The sequence below is a fragment of the Chrysochloris asiatica genome, unplaced genomic scaffold (assembly GCF_000296735.1).
Source record: "Chrysochloris asiatica unplaced genomic scaffold, ChrAsi1.0 scaffold00168, whole genome shotgun sequence".
NCBI classification, from domain to species: Eukaryota; Metazoa; Chordata; class Mammalia; order Afrosoricida; family Chrysochloridae; genus Chrysochloris; species Chrysochloris asiatica.
In genome coordinates, this window is record NW_006408686.1 from 5,259,875 (window position 1) to 5,279,797 (window position 19,923).

At 51.8% G+C, this 19,923-nt stretch overlaps 1 protein-coding gene across 1 annotated transcript in view; it reads left to right on the top strand.

Annotated features, from left to right (window-relative positions):
* FCGBP (Fc fragment of IgG binding protein) overlaps nucleotides 1-19,923 on the top strand; it is a 44,761-nt gene that overhangs the window by 15,273 nt on the left and 9,565 nt on the right. The window contains exons 7-16 of the mRNA XM_006871525.1: nucleotides 1,369-1,961; nucleotides 3,975-4,560; nucleotides 4,787-4,986; nucleotides 5,374-5,515; nucleotides 8,270-8,607; nucleotides 10,007-10,580; nucleotides 11,100-11,716; nucleotides 14,253-14,796; nucleotides 17,058-17,629; nucleotides 18,099-18,672. Coding sequence (XP_006871587.1) covers nucleotides 1,369-1,961; nucleotides 3,975-4,560; nucleotides 4,787-4,986; nucleotides 5,374-5,515; nucleotides 8,270-8,607; nucleotides 10,007-10,580; nucleotides 11,100-11,716; nucleotides 14,253-14,796; nucleotides 17,058-17,629; nucleotides 18,099-18,672 — 4,740 coding nt within the window. The remainder of the gene's footprint in view (nucleotides 1-1,368; nucleotides 1,962-3,974; nucleotides 4,561-4,786; nucleotides 4,987-5,373; nucleotides 5,516-8,269; nucleotides 8,608-10,006; nucleotides 10,581-11,099; nucleotides 11,717-14,252; nucleotides 14,797-17,057; nucleotides 17,630-18,098; nucleotides 18,673-19,923) is intronic.

The following is a 19,923-nucleotide window of genomic DNA, read 5'->3' on the forward strand; positions in this document are numbered from 1 at the left end:
TTCGTCTCTCATTCTTTGGACATGATATCAGGAGACACCAGTCCCTGGAGAAGTTTGGTACATGTTTGGTACTGTGGAGCGACAGCGAGAAAGAGGAAGACACCTCCCCCCACCAACCAAAGAGATAGAATGACGTAATGGCAGCAGCAATGGGTTAAAATGTACCAATGCTGAAGATGGTGCCAGACCGAGCAGTGTTTAGTTTTGTTGTACATTGGGTCGCTATGAGTCGGAATCCACTCGACAGCACCTAACAACGAAACAGACAGCAGTACACACAACTATTAGTAGTTCATTAAAAAGTATGCATGATAAATAGATGACTCTCACATCAACCCTTTTCTTCCTTTAGCTTATGTTCATTCATCCAGTAAATATTTAATGAGCACTTACTGGATTGCAGGCACTGTCCTAGGCACGGGGGATAGAGTATGGGACAAAACAGAAACTGCTTGGCTCACGTTTGCTAATGCCTCATTGGATAAAGCGAGAGTGGTAGCCACGCCCAGAATCAAGGGATAGTCATGGGCAGTTTATCACATAGGCAAGGCACTCCTTGGTTCCTAGACATTCCTTGGTGTTACTTGTCTTCCCCATGTACAAGTGTCTCTGTGTCTATTCTGGTCTTTTTGAAAGAAATAATTAGGCTTAGGATCCAGTCTACACTGGTATGGCCTCAACTGATGACGTTCTATTGCACTGTGGAATGTGATTACATTACATTACATTGCATTGCTGAAGGCCATTATATTACATTACATTGCACTGCTGAAAGTGATTACATTAATACATTATATTGCATTGCTGAAAGTGATTACATTACATACATTATATTGCATTGCTGAAAGTGATTATATTACATTGCATTATGTTACATTATGCTACACTATGCTACCTTTTGTCATGATTATTTCATTATTTTTGTTATTTTATGTTACATTTGTTGTTGTTAAGTGCTGTCAAATCTGTTCATAGCGACCCTGATTAGGATCTACCCAAGGCCAGCTGTTTAATCACATGCGACTATTCCGTGGCAGCAACTAGACTAGTATTTGGCTAACAACTGGAAATCATAGTTTAGTCAAGTTAACACATAAAATTCATCACTATAGGCAGCTACTAGGTACATGTGGCTATTGAGCACTTGAAATGTTACCTGAAGTGTACCTGAGGAACTAAGTCTTACTTTAACTTAATTTAAATAGCCACAAGTGGCTAGTGGTTACCGTATTGAACAGATAGAGGCTTGATTGGGTTCAGGGGTAGCTTTGTTGTGCTGTTTGAGGGAAACATTGATTGTATACGCTGGAGGAACTGGAATTTGGGGAGGGACAGAGATTTTTAATCTGATGGCCTCTCTCCCTGCAGCACCGAGCTGCCCACCCAACAGCCACTATGAGGCATGTTCCCATGGCTGTCCACTGTCCTGCGGAGACCTCCCAGTGCCCGGGGGCTGTGGCTCGGAGTGCCACGAAGGCTGTGAGTGTGACGAAGGCTTTGCGCTGAGTGGCGAGTCCTGCGTGCCCCTGACTTCCTGTGGTTGCGTGCACCAAGGCGTCTACCACCCGCCGGGCCAGACCTTCCACCCTGGCCCAGGCTGCGAGTCTCTCTGCCGCTGCCAGGAGGACGGCCAGGTGTCCTGCGAGCCCTCCATCTGCGGCCCACATGAGGCCTGTAAGCCATCCAATGGCGTTCTGGGCTGCGTGGTTGTGGGCTCAGCCACCTGTCAGGCATCAGGAGACCCCCACTACACCACCTTTGATGGCCGCCGCTTTGACTTCATGGGCACCTGCGTGTACTCGCTGGCTCGCACCTGTGGAGCCCAGCCCGGCCTGGAACAGTTCGCTGTCCTGCAGGAGAACGTGGCCTGGGGCAATGGGAAAGTCAGTGTGACCAAAGTAGTGACTGTCCAGGTGTCTAACTACACCCTGAGGCTGGAGCGGAGCAAATGGAAAGTCACGGTGAGGCAGGATGGAGGGCAGTCTGTGGGAGGGATGGGTAGCAGCGTAGCTTGGGAGTAGAGGCACAGAGCTCAGAGCATTGAAGGCATGCAGTCCCCGAGGATAGGAGGAGCCTGGCAGAGCCTGGAGTGGAGATCCAAAGAGGGAGGAGATCTCAGGACCTGGACCTAACCCCAAGTGGCTCAGTCTCCCCTCAGGCTCCTCTGGTCTCCCCTCAGTCTGCCTCTCAGTTTCCTCTCTCTTGTCCCCCCATCTCTCCTTTCTATGTCTCCTGGTCTCCCCTCTCTGTGTCCTTTATTCTCCCCTTCTCTCAACCCCTTGGTCTGTTGACCATGCCCAACTTCATCCTATCCACCTTCTGGGTCCAGATGCCAGAGTCAGCACGTGGTACATTCAGAGGTAGGGAAGGTTCCGGGACAGGAAGGGCCAAGAACAGAGAACAATCTGTGAGTCGGGGTTGCCAACTCCAGCTGATCCCATCACCACCCCGCTCCCCCTTAGCAATGGTAAGCAAGTGACAGCTTTTACAACTGACCTCAGACCCTGTTCGCTGCTAAACATTTCACACCCACAGGCTTATTTGTTCCTCAAAACAGTAACTGGTTCCCAGGACAGTCTGCACGCCTGACCTTGTGCTCATCTGCTGTGCCTTTCAGACCTCATATGGAATCAGCCAGGCATTTTTGTTAGAGTCCTTGTGTGGTACTGGATAAGTATTTGACCACAAGGTTGATTTGAATCACAAGGTTGGCGGTTCAAACTCACAAGTTGCTTCTCAGAAACTCTATACAGGATCGTTATGAGTCCAAAGCAACAGTGTGATGGCTGGAGCTGCGGTTGCCTTGGCAGGGGCCTTATACGGCCTGAGGGTCAGACGTTCCCTACCCTTGCATTAGAGGGATGACCATAAGGAGCACTGGTGATAATGTAGGGTAAGTGTTGGGCTGCCAATCACAAGGTCAGCAGCTCAAAACCACCATCCAGTCTGCAGAAGAAGAGGAGGCTAGCTACTCCCATAAGGATTCATAGTTTCGGTAATGCTATATAGGGTTGCTAAGAGTCAGAATCAGTTCCGTGGTAATGAGTTTGGCTTTTATAGAGTTGGAGTGGGATGACTATAGGGTCTCTATGAGTCGGAATCTACTTCCCAGAGAACCCCATCATCATTGTCCTAGTAGCAATACTGACCAGTAGAGTGTCGATAAATAGCAGACTTATCAAGTGTTTACTATGTGCTGACAGACATGAAATGATTTCATATATTCCCAGATATACCCCCAAGCTTCTAGAATTGTTGTTAAGTACAATTGAGTCTGTTGCAACTCATAGCGACCCTGTATAGGGTTTCCGAGGACTGGCTGGTGAATTTGAACCGCCGGCCTTGTGGTTCAAACTGCCCTTGTGGTCCAGTGCTTATCCTACAGCCCCACACCAGAACTCCAGGCTTCTCGAATAGCGTCTGGTGTATCGTAAGCTTGAAATAGGCTAAAGTTGTCAGTGTTCTTGTCATTTGCATCTCACCGAATCCCCAGCTTCCCTGTGAGATGGAAACCATTAGTTTCTGTCAACCCCAGCTGCGTAGCAACCCAGGCAGGTGACATTAGGGTCAGTTACTACATTATTAATCACCATATCCAACTGTGAATTGTTGGTCATGTTGTTATTCTGTTGAGACCCTGTTTAAACAACAACAACCCAACACCATCAGTTAATTCCAACTCGTTATGACATGGTAGGACAGAGAGGAACTGCTCCTAAGGGTTCCCCAGGCATCTTTAAGGGAGCAGACAGCCTCCTCTTTCTCCACAGAGCAGTAGGTTTGAACCACAGACCTTATGGTTAGCAGTCTGATGCTTAGCCCACAGTGCCTTCAGGGAGCCTTGAGACTCTGTGATTATACCCATTTTACACAGAGGGAAACTCAGGCCCAGAGATGTGAGGCCAGATTTTCAGAACTAGAGGATCTGCCCTTCTGAAGTGTCCCCTCTAAAGCATGGCCTCTCCCACTCGCAGGTCAACGGTGTGGACATGAAACTGCCTGTAGAACTGGACCAGGGCCGGATTCGGGCCTTCCAGCATGGCTCAGACGCCGTGGTGGAGACCAACTTTGGTCTGCGTGTGGCCTATGACCTCAAGTACAACGTTCGAGTCACCATCCCAGGCAACTACCACCGGCAGCTGTGTGGCCTGTGCGGGAACTACAACGGGGACCCCAGTGACGATTTCCAGAAGCCCGATGGCTCACAGACAGGCAGCTCCAGTGAGTTTGGAGATTCCTGGGAGGAGAAGGTGCCCGGCTCGCCCTGCCTGCCACCCCCCTGCCCGCCTGGTGAAGACTGCAGCCTGGGTGAATGTCCTCCCGAGCTGGAGGAGAAGTACCAACAGGAGCAATTCTGTGGGATTCTCACCAAGCCCACCGGGCCGCTGGCCGCCTGCCACAAGCTGTTGGAACCCCAGGGCCCCCTGCATGACTGCGTCTTCGATCTCTGCCTGGGTGGCGGGAACAACAGCATCCTCTGTAGCAGCATCCAAGCCTACGTGAGCGCCTGCCAGGCAGCGGGAGGCCACGTGGACCCCTGGAGGACTGAGTCGTTCTGTCGTGAGTCAGGGGCAGAGATGGGGAGGCCAAGGGGCGGAAGGAGGGACAACGGAGAAGCAAAGAAGGGGGAGGCTGAGGGGAAAGAAGAGAGCAGAAAGATGGGGATATCAGAGGGTATATAGAAGGAGGGATTGAGGGGCAGAGAGGGAGAGACAGGGAGAGGGAGAGAGTTGGACCCTACAGCCTCTCCCCTCTGGGGCTCTGACCTGCACCCCTTTTTTTACAGCGATGGAGTGTCCCCCCAACAGCCACTATGAGCTCTGTGCGGACACCTGCTCCCTGGGCTGCTCAGCCCTCAGTGCTCCCCCACAATGTCCAGAAACCTGTGCTGAGGGCTGCCAGTGCAACCCCGGCTTCCTCTCTAATGGCCAAGATTGTGTGCCCATCCAGGACTGCGGTTGCTACCACAACGGAATCTATTACGACGTAAGTGCCCTGGACTCTGTCCCACGCTCCCCCTGTCCCACCCACTCCTCCCTCTCCTGGATCCAGCGTGTCCGCTCCCACCCAGATCCCTCTCAGCCCCTAGTTTTGCAACCTCCATGGAGCAGTGGGAAAGACCTTTCTAAATGTGACCATGGGTTCTGTAACCGGGCAAAAGTGTCACTTCCTCAGTCCTAACACAGAGACAAGATTATGCCTCTCAGTGACATACCTGTGGTGCTTACTCCCTCTGCTTGCCTCTTCGGCTCACGCACAGTCCTTTTCTATTCACCCGAGTGGGTGTTGTTGGTCTAAAAGCCGTCTGTCCTTTGCTGGGCTGTGAGCTGTGTAGAGGTGGGGTCCTGATGGATGTGCCCTCTGTCCCTGCAGCCAGAACAGACGGTGCTCATCGACAACTGTCAGCAGCAGTGTGTGTGCCACGCGGGTAAAGGTTTGGAGTGCCAGGACCACAGCTGCAAGCCCGGGCAGGTGTGCCAGCCCGTGGAAGGTGTCCTGAGCTGCGTCACCAAAGGTGCTGGGCTAGCAGACGTGGGGACAGGGACTCTGGCACTGAAGGGTGGTGTGTTCTTCATGGTGGGAAGCACAGGTGACTAAAGCTGAGGTCTCAGACCTGGGGACCCACAGGCTGGGTTTCTCAAAGGCAGATAGTCTGAGATGCAGGGACCCTTACTTAGGGCAGAATCTTGGCTGTGGGCTAGGTTTCCAGGGCAGATGTCAGAGCCCCTCCGTGTAAGGCAGGGATAGGCAAACTTTTTCAGTAAAAGGCCTGGTTGGAAATATTGAAGGCTTGCGGGCCATAGGTGTGTGTCATAACTACTCATCAGCAGCATGTAATTGAACCAGCATGGCTGTTTCAATAAAACTTTATTTGTAGAACCAAACAGCCCCACCATAGTTTGCTAAGGAATTAGGCTCAGAGCTTCAGACACCAACATCAAGGGACAGGGGAGACTAGGACTCCTGGGGACAGGGACAGAAAGCAGACTTCTTTGCAAGGCCTTGGAATTCTCTGAGACCCCACCAAGACTGGACCTTGGATACAGGATGCCCTTCAAACCAAGGGTCAGTGATTTCTAGGGGTAGTCTCAGACATGGAGCCCCATGTCTTCCTAGGACTGGTTTCTTAGGATGAGGGGCAGAGAACTTCTTGGAGCTAAGGGAATGGGACCCCCCCCCCCAAACTGAGGGGCAGGAGAACTGAGAGGGTAAGATATGAGGGGCTCCCAGGGATGGGGGTGTCTATAGTCGGGGGTCTAGTCAGGAGTCCTGGTGTGGTGCTGTGGGTTAATGCGCCAGACTGCAAAGCCATTTGAACTACCAGGTTGGCAGTTCAAGCTCACCAGTTGCTTCTTGGGAGCCCTATACAGGGTCGTTATGGGTCGGAACCGACTCAACGGCACTTAACAACAACAGTCAGGAGACAGAGACCAAACATTGACTACTGTGAGTACAACTGAAGACATTTCCATGAATTTCAAAGTACAAATGTGTGTCATAGGGTTTTCAATGGCTGTTTTAGTTTTTTTGGAAGTACAACTCTAGGCCTCTCTTCCAAGGATCCTCTGGGTAACTTGAACCTTCAACCTTTCTGTTAGCAGCTGAGTCTTTTAATCACTTGCACCACCCTGGGACCCCATTATTTGAATCTCCAAACCCAAAGCCAACCTATTGCCTTCAAATGCATTCCAACTCCTAACGAGGACCCTACATAGGGCTCTGCGATGGTCAGTCCTTCCAGGAGCAGGCAGCCTCATCTTCCTCACTAAGAGCGACTGGTAGTTTAGAACTACTGACCTTGCAGTTAGCAGCTCAGTGAGTAACCCACTACACCACCAGGGCTCCTTAGTTTGAATTGTTGTCGTTGTTGGTAAATGCTGTCAAGTCAGTTCTGACTCAACCCTTTATAGGGTTGCCAAGGCTTTTAAATCTTCATGAGAGCAGAAAGCCTCATCTTTCTCCTGTGACGTGACTGGCGGGCTTGAACCACGGACCTTGTGGTTCACAGTCCAGTGCTTATATATGAAGCCACAATGCTCCCTTCTTTTGAATAGAGAAAGATTAACATAAATATTTACTCATAATAGGGGATTTAGTGGGGTATAACGAACGCAACTCACCAGCCAGCCGGTCCTGGGAAACCCTGTACAGGGTCGAAGGAACTTAGCAACAACAGAGAACAAATAAATACAGGAGTAGCAGAGCTGGAGAGCAGTCCCTACCTCCAGAGCTAAAGCAGAGGACCAAAGGAAGGAACAAATTTGGAAGAGGTACCCCACCCACTCCAAGGCTGAGATTCAGACGTCCCTGGAAAGGCTATGGCTGTAGAAGAAAGCCTTGGTGGTCTGCTTCCATAAAGGTTACAATCCAGAACACACTATGGAGCAACTATGTAACTCAAGGGCTCCATTCTACTCTGTAACGCATGGGGTCTTCATGAATTGGAATTGACTTGACAGTAATGCGTTTGGATTGGAGCTAACACCCACACAGGTTCAGCTGAAATTCACTGGGAAACAGCCTGTTGTTAAGTCAGCTGGGGCAGTGGAACTCGCTAAGGGATCGTTGGCCCCTCAAGTAGCAAGAGCAGGAGCGTCAGTAATCCTGGAAGCAGGAAGAGCCCCTGCAATGTCACTTCAGCGCCCTCTAGTGACAATGATTAACACTGTAGGTAGATTTGGAGCTGAGAGGCGAGAAATTAATTGATCCCCTAGACGCAGTGGGAAAGAGAAGGAAGTTTTTAGGCTGGTATCTTGGACAGGGGATTCCAAAAGTTGGGGTGCAGTGATGCCAGAGATAGGACCTTGGACGCAGAGGCCCTCAAGGGCAAAGTCTCAGACATGATACTCCCAGGACCCCCACATACACACCCAAGACCAGGATCTCAGACACAGCCACCCAGGGGTGGAGTCTTGTCCAGCAGTATCCTCAAGTCATGAGACTTAAGACACAGGCACCTCAGAATCTGAATCTCAAGCATGATCAGAGTCTCAGATCTAGGTCCTCGGGGCTGTGATCACAAACAAGGGGACTCTGGTCTGGGGTCTGGGTTTCAGTTGTAGAGACATCTGATGACTGGCTCTTGGATGTAGTGTCTGGTGTCAGACATGGCGGAGATGTGGGTACTGGGTCTCAGGGATGAGGACCCTGAAACCTGGGTGTCGTTTGTAGTAACTCAGCATTTCTGGCATGAACCCAAGCAGGTGCTGGGGATAAGCTGGCCTTCTGTTGGGCAGTCCCTCAAGATCTCCTTTCCTCTGCCCCCCAGACCCGTGCCACGGTGTGACATGTCGACCCCAGGAGACATGCAAGGACCAGGGTGGCCAGGGTGTGTGCGTGCCCAACTATGAGGCCACATGCTGGCTGTGGGGTGATCCGCATTACCACTCTTTCGATGGCTGGGATTTCGACTTCCAGGGCACCTGCAACTACGTGCTGGCATCAACTGGCTGTCCCGGGGTCAGCGCCCAAGGCCTGACACACTTCACTGTCACCACCAAGAATGAGAACCGGGGCAACCCCGCGGTGTCCTTTGTGAAGCTTGTCACTGTGATGACACTTGGCACCAACATCTCCATCCACAAAGGCGAAATTGGCAAAGTCCGGGTATGTCCAGCACTATGGTCATCTGAACGCCATGCCCAGTAAGGGTGGAGGGGTCCTGCCAGTTTAAGGTTCTCTGAGGCCGGAAACAAAAAGGCAACAATAATTACAATGACCCCATAACACTTCCGTTGGGTATTAAATTGAGCCTCATCCTGTCCCAAGGTCTTTAAGGTTGTTGTTGTAATGTGCCATGGAGTCGGTTCTGACTCATAGCGACCCTGTACAGGGTTTCCGAGGCTGTAAATCTTTATGGGAGCAGAAAGCCTCATCTTTCTCTCGTGGAACAGCTGGTAGTTTCGAACCGCCAACCTTGCGGTTTGCAGCCCGATTCGTAACCACTACGCTACCAGAGCTCCTTGGCGTTTAAGGTTGTTATTGTTGTTGTTGTTAAGTGCCGTGGAGTCCCTTAAAATTTGCTTCTTTAGAGAGAGACCTGGATTTGAATCCAGAACTTCCTTCTCATGAGTTGCGTGATCTTAGGAACTGTCCTTGGTAGGCCTTAGTTTTCTCATCTGTGAAATGGGCATTGTGGCCAGGTGGTGGCAGGCAAAGTGGTTAGCTCAGGGTCTGGTCCAGGTAAGCATCTGGTGATTGAAGGAAGGAATAAGCAGCCCAGAGATGGAGATACAGAGAGATATTCAGGGAGATGAGGAAAGAGAGGGAGAGAGCATCCTTTCTGTCCAGGGAAATGGAGAAGGTCCGTGGCAGCTCAGAGGGAGGGAGTACGGTGAGGAGCAGGGTAGACACCCAGTCAGTGCTGAGTGAGTAGGAGAGCCGTGCAGAGACTCGGAGATGCTCAGAGAAGGCACTGAGAAGAGATGTGGAGAGAATGAGTCTGAGAGTGAGTCAGTTGAGATCTATGCAGAGAGAGAACCAGCAAGCAAGATGGACCTAGATAAGGGAGAAACCTAAAGACAGGGAGAACCAGTGTAAAGATGTAGTGAGGGAAAGGGCGAGAAACAGAGGGATGAAGAGACCCAGAAACAGAATGCAAAGTCAATCAGACACACAGACAGACAGAGAGGTGGGAGTGAGAGGGGGCAGAAAGAGAGCTGGACCCAGAGAGAGAGATCCAGAAAAAGAAGAGGGAGGTTTCACTCCCCAGATCCATGTTTTTCAAATGACTACACAGCCATGAAGGAACCCTGGTACCATACTGGGTTACACTTTGGGCTGCCAACCGCAAAGCCCACCAGGCATTCTGCGGGACAAAGATGAGGCTTTCTGCTCCTGTAAAGATTTATTTATGACTTGGAACCGACTTGAAGGCACACAACCATCACCAAACAGCCATCTGTCCGCATAGCTTCTGTCCTGGCAGGATGGTTGGGGATGCAGGGGATCAGAGATGGGGTCACCTCCCTGGAGTGACCCCTGTTGGCATCGCTTTCTCCCACAGGTGAACGGAGTGCTGACCGCGTTGCCTGTCTCAGAGGCTGGTGGGAGGCTGGTAGTGACCCACGGCACGTCCAAGGCAGTGCTAAAAGCAGACTTTGGGCTGCAGGTCAGCTATGACTGGGACTGGCGGGTGGAGGTGACACTTCCCAGCAGCTATCACGGTGCAGTTTGTGGACTCTGTGGAAACATGGACCGAAATCCTGGCAACGACCGAGTCTTCCCCAATGGCACGCTGGCTCCCTCGATCCCCATCTGGGGCGGCAGCTGGAGAGCCCCTGGCTGGGACCCATTGTGCTGGGATGAATGTCAGGGGTCCTGCCCAACATGTCCCGAGGACCGGCTGGAGGAGTACAGCGGCCCTGGCTTCTGCGGACCCCTGGTCCCTGGCACAGGAGGCCCCTTTGCCTCCTGCCATGCCCACGTGTCACCTGACAGCTTTTTCAAGGGCTGCATCCTGGATGTCTGCCTGGGTGGTGGGGCCCACGACATACTCTGCCAGGCGCTGGCTGCCTACGCTGCTGCCTGCCAGGCCGCTGGAATCACAATCAAGGACTGGCGGGAGCAGGCTGGCTGCAGTAAGCACTGGGGGAGTCATACAGAGGGTGGAGGGTGAGGGGCCGGGAAACCGGGTCTCACTCGGGAATATTGGGGTCTGCTTGTGTTCTTGCTTCTGTCTCCTGGTGCCTGTCTCTCTCTCTCTGTTGGTGTCTCTCCTGTCACTTGGTACCTCCCCCTGTGTTTCCCTTTCTCTTGTCTTTCTCTACCTGGGCTTGTCTCTCTCCTTTATCCTGTCTCACTCTACCGCTCCCTCTTTCTCTGTCTTGACTGGGTCCCTCTGTCTCTGACTCTCTGTGTCTCTTCCCCTATGTGTCTCCTCCTCATGCTCTGGTCCAGGCCCTGGGCTGTTGTATGAAGTCTCATTCTACATCTTTTACCAAGTCTTTTTTTTCTTGCTCTGTTTTCTCCTTCTTCATCTGAATCCAGCTCTTTTCTATACCACTTCCCACCCTTCAGTGTGTCTGTCTGTCTTTCTCTGTGCTCTGACCCGATGACCTGACACCATGCTCTCTCTCTCTCCCTCCTTTTGCCCACAGGCATCCCCTGCCCTGATAATAGCCACTATGAGCTCTGTGGCTCACCTTGCCCAGCCACCTGTCCGTCCCCTGCACCGCCCACGATCCCAGACCCATGTGACGGCCCTTGCGCTGAGGGCTGCCAGTGTGATGAGGGCTTCGTGCTGAGTGTGGACCGCTGCGTTCCCCTGGATGGGGGCTGCGGCTGCTGGGCCAATGGCACCTACCACGAGCCAGGGAGCGAGTTCTGGGCTGATGGCACCTGCTCCCAGCTGTGCCGCTGTGGGCCTGGGGGTGGCTCTGTAGTTTGCAAGCCTGCCAGCTGTGGGCTGGGTGAGGAGTGTGCCCTTCTGCCCTCGGGTCAGCATGGCTGCCACCCCATCAGCACAGCTGAATGCCAGGCCTGGGGCGATCCTCACTACATCACCCTGGATGGAAAGCGATTTGACTTCCAGGGCGCCTGTGAGTACCTGCTGAGCGCACCCTGCCAGGAGCTACCAGAGGGGACTGAAAGATTCACTGTCACTGTAGCCAACGAGCACCGGGGCAGCCAGGCTGTCAGCTACACCCGCAGCATCACCCTGAGCATCTACAACCACAACCTGACCCTCAGTGCCCAGTGGCCCCGGAAGCTGCAGGTGAGGAGCACTGCCCGGGACAGTAACAGGGTGGCCATCCCCCTACCCTAAGTACCTCTCACCACATGTTAGAGGGTATGGTATGGTGCAAGGTGTTCCAAGGACACGTTTTGGAGCCTGGTGGCTTGGAGCAGTGGCTTCCTTCTCTCTGAGCCTTAGTTTATTCTTCTGTAAAATGGTCTAAGAAAAATACCCGATTCAGAGGATAGTATGAGGAACCTGTGATACTGTATTTGTAAATATCAGTGTGGGGTCTGTGACAGCGAAATCACTGGGATGCATAACCACTGTTCTTATTACCAGACTTTGGTTTGCCAGTATCAACCACCAGACAGACATAGTACGGGATGGTCAACTAAGAATTTAAGAGCTCTGCCAACTCTGCAGACAGACATGGGCTCAAATTCTCACTGTGCCACTTACTAACTGTATGAAAAGTTACTTCAGTGCCTGTACCTCAGTGTCCTCATCTGTAAAATGGGGGTAGGATAATACTTCTCTCATTGAGTGTTAGTTCTGACTCATAGTGACCCTGTATAGGGTTTCTAAGGAGTGGCTGGTGGGTTTGAACCATCAATTTCAATGGTTCCCAATTCAGTGCTGATCTAGAGTGTCACACCAGGACTCTAATAAGTAATAATGTTGCTGTTGTTAAGTGCCATCGAGTCAGTTCCAACTCATAGCAACCCCGTATAGGATTTCTTTCTGGGAATCCTGGTATGGCGCTGTGAGCTAAAGCACTGGACCACAAGCTTGGCTTCAGCCACAAGGTCGGTGGCTCAAAGTCATTAGCCGCTCCTTGAAAACCCTATACAGGGTCACTATGAGGCAGAACTGACTCAACAGCACTTAACAACAACATTATTACTTATCATAGTCCTGGTGAGGCACTGTGGGGTAATGCACTAGGACAGCAAGGTCGATTTGAATAGCAAGGTCAGTGGCTGAAATTCACCAGCCGCTCCTCAGAAACCCTATACAGGGTTTGCTGAGTCAGAACCAACTCAACAGCACTTAACAGCAACAACATTATCTTATTAGAGTCCTGGTGTGGCGCTGTAGGATCAGCACTGAATTGCTGACCACAAGGTTGACAGTTCAAACCCACCAGCCACTCCTTAGAAACCCTATACAGGGTCACTATAAGTCAGAACTGATTCAACATCACATAACAACAAAACAAGAATTATTACTTACTCAGACAGACCTTCAAAAGACCTGTATTTCTGTATTAGCAAATGCTTAGAAGTATTTGCTGTTATTGTTTGTCATATGGTACCCTGGTGGCACCATGGCTAAGCAATTGCCCAGTAACTGAAAGGTCGGTTACTCACCAGCTGCTCCTCAGGAGAAGAGGCCTACCAATCTGTTCCCATAAAGATTACCGCCCAGGACACCCAAGAGGACAATTTCATCTGACCTGTCGGATCACTCTAATGAGTTGGAATCCACTCGGCAACATGAGCATTTTCACTAGTACACTGTTTTTATTACCTGGGTTGTTGTTGTTAGGGGCCATTGCATTGGTACCGACTCATAGTGCAATGCACAACAGAACAAAACACTGCCCGATCCTGGGCCAACCTCACAATTGTTGCCATGCTTGAGCCCACTGATGCTGCCACTTTGCCAATCCATCTCGCTGGGGGTCTTCCTCTTTTTCTCTGACCCTCCACCTTACCAAACATGATATCCTTCTCCAGTGACTGGTCCCTCCCGACAACTTAGGTGGAAATCACAAAAGGCATCAGCAATAGTAGAGTCATTATATACTTGGGGTCTGGGAGCCAGACAGTCCCTGGTAAAATCCCATAATTGCCTCTTACTAGGTGACTTCTGTGTGCTTCGGTTTCCTTTACCTATTAAATGAGGTGCTCTCAAAGGTACTGTGAGCAGTAAAGGAGTTAAGGCTTGTAACCAAAAAAACCAAACACACTTTCGATTCCCGCTCACAGCAACTTTACATAGAGTTTCTGAGACTGTAAATCTTTATGGGCGCAGACAGCCTCCCCCCCCACCCGGGGGGATTTGAACTGTATACCTGTTGGTTAGCACCTAACCCTCAGCACCACCAGAGCTCCAATACTTATAAAGCACATTTTAAAAGTACCTGTTACAATATGTTCTTTGTGTTTGTTGTTATTATATTTGTCCTGTGCCCTTGGGTAGGCACTTAACCTCTCTGTGCCTCAGTTTCATTTGTAAAAGGATCATAATAATACCTTATAGGGTGATTATGAGAATTCAATCAGTTAATCCATATGAAGAGTTCAGTACCATGCCTGATGTGTCCTGAGGATTCTATATGTTATTAGCAGTCTGGTGCTTATTCTATGGACTCCTGATGTGGCGTTGCAGGATCAGCACTGGACTGCAAACCGCAATGTCAGCGGTTCAAACCTACCAGCTGCTCCTCGGAAACCCTGTAGAGGGTCGCTATGAGTCAGAATCAACTCGACAGAACTTAACAACAGCATCATTATTATTACAAGTTGGGCGAGGGGTTCCTCGCTACTCAACCTGCTTGTCCCCACAGGTGAACGGCAAGCTCGTAGCGCTGCCCTTCCAGCTGGACTCACGCCTGCACGCGTACCTGAGCGGCGCCGACGTAGTAGTGACCACTGCCGCGGGGATCTCGCTGGCTTTCGACGGGAATAGCAATGCGCGCCTGCGCGTGCCAGCGGCGTACGCGGGCGCCCTCTGTGGTCTTTGCGGGAACTACAACCAGAACCCTAAGGACGACTTGGATGCTGTGGGCGGGAAGCCCGAAGGCTGGCAGGTGGGCGGCGCCCCCGGCTGCGGTGAATGCGTGCCCGGGCCGTGCCCGCCACCGTGCACGCCAGAGCAGCAGGCTGCTTTCGCTGGCCCGGATGCCTGCGGCGTGATCTCGGTTTCCGACGGCCCGCTGGCGCCCTGCCACGGCCTTGTGCCGCCTGAGCCATACTTCCAAGCCTGCCTCCTAGACGCCTGCCAAGCTCAGGGCCACCCGGGAGGCCTCTGCCCTGCCATAGCCGCCTACGTGACCGCCTGCCAGGCTGCTGGAGCCCAGCTGGACGAGTGGAGGCGACCGGACTTCTGCCGTGAGTACTGATCCATGCATGACCATACAGGAGGGCACTCCCCTCCGTCTCCAAGAGGTCAGGGAGACTCTTTTGTAGCTACCCACTGAAATACACGTATACCAGTGGGAGAGACTTGATCCACCTGATCAGAAACCCTTGGTCAAATACACTCTTGTGAATTTCCATGCTCAGATAATATGGGTGGACAGCCCTGTTTAAGTTACACAGGGAGAGGCATCGGGTTAAACATGCCCTAGTCAATTCTGTGATTTATGCAGGGTCAGATGCCCCTAGACTATTTCACACACTGAAATACACAGGGTCAGGGACAGAGACATAGATGGCTACAGACACTTGGACAGATTTACACTGGGACCCACCACCAACACACCCTGGTTAGATAGATCTAGTCTCCTTGACAGCAAACCCCACCTGGTCAGATAGAATTGGTCTGATACCTTCAGTGAAACCTGGTTATAGCAATACACAAGATTCACTACCCTGACGCAGTACCAGTCAGAGGCCTCAAAAAGTTCGTGGAAAAATTCCGTTACCTTTTCATTCATTCCGTTTTTCCACCAACTTTCTGAAGCCCTCTCATACATAAAACCAAAAACCAAACCCAGTACCATCGAGTCAATTCTGATTCACAGTCACCCTCCTCTCTATAGGGTTTCTGAGACTAAATCTTTATGGGAGCAGACAGACTCATTTTTCTACTGAAATGTATCTGGTGGGTTTGAACCCCTAACCTTGCAAGTAGCAGCCCAGTGCCTAAACCCATTGCTGTTGTTACATGCTCGGTATGGGGTTTCCAAGATTATAAATCTTCATAGGAGCTGAAAACCTCATCTTTCTCCCACCAAAAGTCTGGTGGGTTTGAACTGCCGATTTTGTGGTTAACAGTCCAGTGTTTACCCTGCAGTGCCACCAGGGCTCCAGCCTAAACCCATTTGTTGTTGTTCGGTGCTGTCGAATCTGGTCTGACTCATAGCGACTCTTTGTTGGGTTTCTAAGGCTTTAAAATCATTCTCCCATAGAGTGGCTGATGGACTCTAGCCATGGACTTTTTGGTTCAAAGCCACCATACTCCATTGTTATTGTTAAAGTGCTGTCAAGTCGGTTCCAAGTCATAGTGATCCTATACAGGGTTTCCAAAGAGCAGCTGATGGATTTGAACCTCAAACTTTGCAGTTCAAACCAAGGTTGCAGTCGAGTGCTTTTCCTACAACGGACTCCAACCATACTCCCTTGATGGCTGTGTGCCCTGGAGTTGGTTCCGACTCACAGAGACCCTGTAATAGGGTTTCCAAGGCTGTAAATCTTTATGGGAGCAGAATGCCTTATCTTTCTCCCATGGAACCTCTGGTAGTTTTGAACTTGACCTTGTGGTTCACAGCCCTATTCGTAACCACTACTCTACCAGAGCTCCTTACCATACTGCCTTAGCTCTGGGCAATTCTCCTCAGTAACATATCTGCTCAAATTTATCCTGTCAGCTTCACCCAGTCAGAGATATGTGGTTGGACTCACACACTGAGACAAACCACATGCAGAGGCTCTGACAGATGTGTACCAAATGTACACAGGCATCTTGCCACTCCATGATACATCTGGCCAGATGCCCCAGGCAGGTTCACACCACAGTTGGTTGTAATCTTGCAGCTGTTGTTGTTCAGTGCCCATATGTCGGTTCTGACCTATAGAGAACCTTTATAGAGTTTCCAAGGAGCGGCTGGTGAGTTTGAACCGCTGACTGGTAGTTTTTCAAGCCGACCTTGCAGTCTTGTGTGTATCATACAGCGTCAGTCTCCCAGTCAAATACATGTGATCAAATCTCTCTAGTCAGCTAGAAATATGCTTGGTCAGGTAAACATGCAGAAAGACCTGGTTATAACCCTCCCACAGATCTCCATCCTAAATTCCCCAGTTAGATTCACTCCCATCAGATCCCTAGATGGTTGTTAGGCCCAAACTCATCAGCCACTCCTCAGAAATCCTACACAGGGTCGCTATGACACGGAAACAACTCAACGGCACTTAACAACAACAAATAGGAGTTTCAAGGTTCTGATCGTTTACAAATGGATCACCAGGTCTGTCTTCCGCAGCACCTCTGGGTGTGTGTGAACCAACCTTTCAGCACTTAACCACTTGTGCCACCCAGCCTGCACAGTTATATAAAGTTAATAAAAGACACAGATCCACCCAGATTCTCCTGTTCTGAGGCTTACCTCCCCCCTCACCTTACCTGACACCCTCCCTCCTTGTTCCCACAGCCCTGCAGTGCCCTGCCCACAGCCACTATGAACTCTGTGGTAACTCCTGCCCGGTGAGCTGCCCCAGTCTCTCAGCGCCTGAGGGCTGCGAGCCTGCCTGCAGTGAGGGTTGTGTCTGCGATGCTGGCTTCGTGCTCAGTGGTGACAGCTGTGTACCCGTGGGCCAGTGTGGCTGTCTTCATGAAGGCCAGTACTACCCACTGGGTGAGGCCTTCTACCCGGGCCCCGAGTGTGAGCGGCGCTGTGAGTGTGGGCCGGGGGGCCAGGTCCACTGCCAGGAGGGTGCAGCCTGCAGGCCCCATGAGGAGTGCCGCTTAGAGAACGGCGTCCAGGCTTGTCATGCCACAGGCTGTGGCCGCTGCCTGGCCAACGGGGGCATCCATTACATCACCCTCGATGGGCGTGTCTATGACCTGCATGGCTCCTGCTCTTATGTTTTGGCTCAAGTCTGCCACCCGCAGCCTGAGGATGAGGACTTTGCCATTGTGCTTGAGAAGGATGAGACTGGAGAACCTGAGCGTTTGCTGGTCACTGTGGCTGACCATGTTGTGATCCTGACTCTGGGGATGCAGGTGAGTGGACTAGTCCTGGCCCTAGGGGACTGTCCTGGCAGATCTGAATGGACATAGCCCTCCCCTGGAGGTCTGAGGGGAATACAGCCCTACCCTGAGGGGCCCTAGGGGAAAACCCTGCGGGGGCTGCCAAGGGACACAGCCCCACCTTGAGGGGTCTGAGGGGGACATGGCCCTGCCCTGTGGAGCGGGAGAGGGGTCTGAGAGGGAAATAACCCTGCCTTAGACTCAAGCGTGGCAACAGTAGTGAGGTTGGCCCAGGATTGTGTAGTGTTTCGTTCTGCTGTGCGTAAGTAAAGTCACTATGGGTTGGTACCGACTCGATGGCACTTAACAACAACAACAACCCTATATGAATGGCCTTCACCCAGTGGCATATGGGGTGGTCATAGCTCCATCCTGGGGGTGTGAAGGGACAGTCCTACCTGTGGGCCTGTGAGTCCTTAACCCATCTGACCCTTCCACCCAGGTCTATGTGGACGGCGAGGCTGTGACCCTGCCCATGGCCAAGGGCCCCATACGGGTGACTGCTGAGGGCCGGAACATAATTCTGCAAACAGCCAAGGGGCTGCGGCTGCTCATTGACAACGATGCCCACATCCTCATGTCCATTCCCAGCCCCTTCCACGGCCGGCTCTGTGGTCTCTGTGGGAACTTCAATGGCAATTGGACTGATGACTTTGCGCTGCCCAATGGCCACAACGCCCCCAGTGTGGAGGCCTTCGGAGCTTCCTGGCGGGCACCTGGCTCCTTCCCGGGCTGTAGCGAGGGCTGCGGGCCCCAAGGCTGCCCCGTGTGCTCTGCGGAGGAGACAGCGCCATATGAGAGCACCCAGGCCTGCGGGATGATGCGGGACCCTCAGGGCCCCTTCGCCTCCTGCCATGCAGCACTGAGCCCCTCTGAGTACTTCCGCCAGTGTGTGTACGACATGTGTGCCCAGAAGGGGGACAGGGCTGTGCTCTGCAGCAGCCTTGCCGCCTACACAGCGGCCTGCCAGGCAGCTGGCTTGGCCGTGAAGCCCTGGAGGACACACAGCTTCTGCCGTAAGTGTCCACCGACCCCTCTGAGGACTCCAGACCCAGCTCTGAGGCATCTCCTGATTTCCTTTCCTGTCCCTATCTCCGACTGAAGTGCTTCGTCCCTCGCTCATCCCAGCCCCACTCCAACCTGTCCTCAAACTTGAAATTCCGTTATCCCAGCTCTATGGTGATATGAAGGGAGGGTAGCTAGGTCAGGAGCTCACACAATAAAGCCTGAGCCTACAGCTCACTCAGATCCCCAGGCAGAGCCATGTCTCCACAGATATTCAGGGCAGGACTGGCCATCACCCCATGACCTGGCCACTGTCTGTCTCCATCCCTAACCTCTTTCCTGACTGTCAGTCTCAGAGGTCCAATGACCAATGGAACACCTTTCCCTTGATATCCTTAGGGACACTTGGCACCTGCTATCTTCCCAGCTGACGTCAGCATTTCACTCCAAACCTGATCCTCCCAGTCTGCGTTCCTGGTTCCCATCTTGGGACCATTTCCTGTCCTCCTAGTCAGAGCTCAGGACCTCCGGGGGAGGCATTCCCTAGGTCCCTTCCCCTGCACCTTCTCACCCCTTCCCCGACTGCTCTGGGCTGTCACTCTCTGTTCCACTGGATAGAAATTCCACCAGGCTCGGGCTTGGGACTGTCTTCATCATTTTTGTCCTCAGTAAACCAAAAATCAAACCCACTGCTAAGGAGTGGAGTTCGACTCCTGGCAAACCTGTATAGAGTTTCTAAGACTGTAAATCTTTATGAGAGCAAGCAACCTCCTTCTCTCTCTCTCAGAACAACTGGTGGGTTTGAATCACCAACCAACCTTGTAGTTAGCAGCCCAGCACCTAACCCACAGTGCCACCAGGGCTCCAAGTATGCAGTGTTGTTGTTAGGTGTCATCAAGTCAGCACCGACTCATAGTGACCCTAGGCACAACAGAATGAAACACTGCCCGGGCCTGAGCCAACTGCACAATCATTGCTACACCTGAGCCCACTGCTGCCACCACTGTTCTAATAATCCATCTCATTGGCAGTCTTCCTCTTTTTCTCCAACCCTCCACTTTACCAAACATGATATCCTTCTCCTGGAACTGGTCCCTCCTGATAATATGTCCATAGTATGAGAGACGAAGTCTGGCCGTGCAGGCTTCCAAGGAGCACTCTGGCTGTACTTCTTCCAACACAGATCTGTTGGTTCTTTAGCAGTCCATGATACTTTTATTACTCTACTCCAACACCATAACTCAAATGCGTCAATTCTTCTG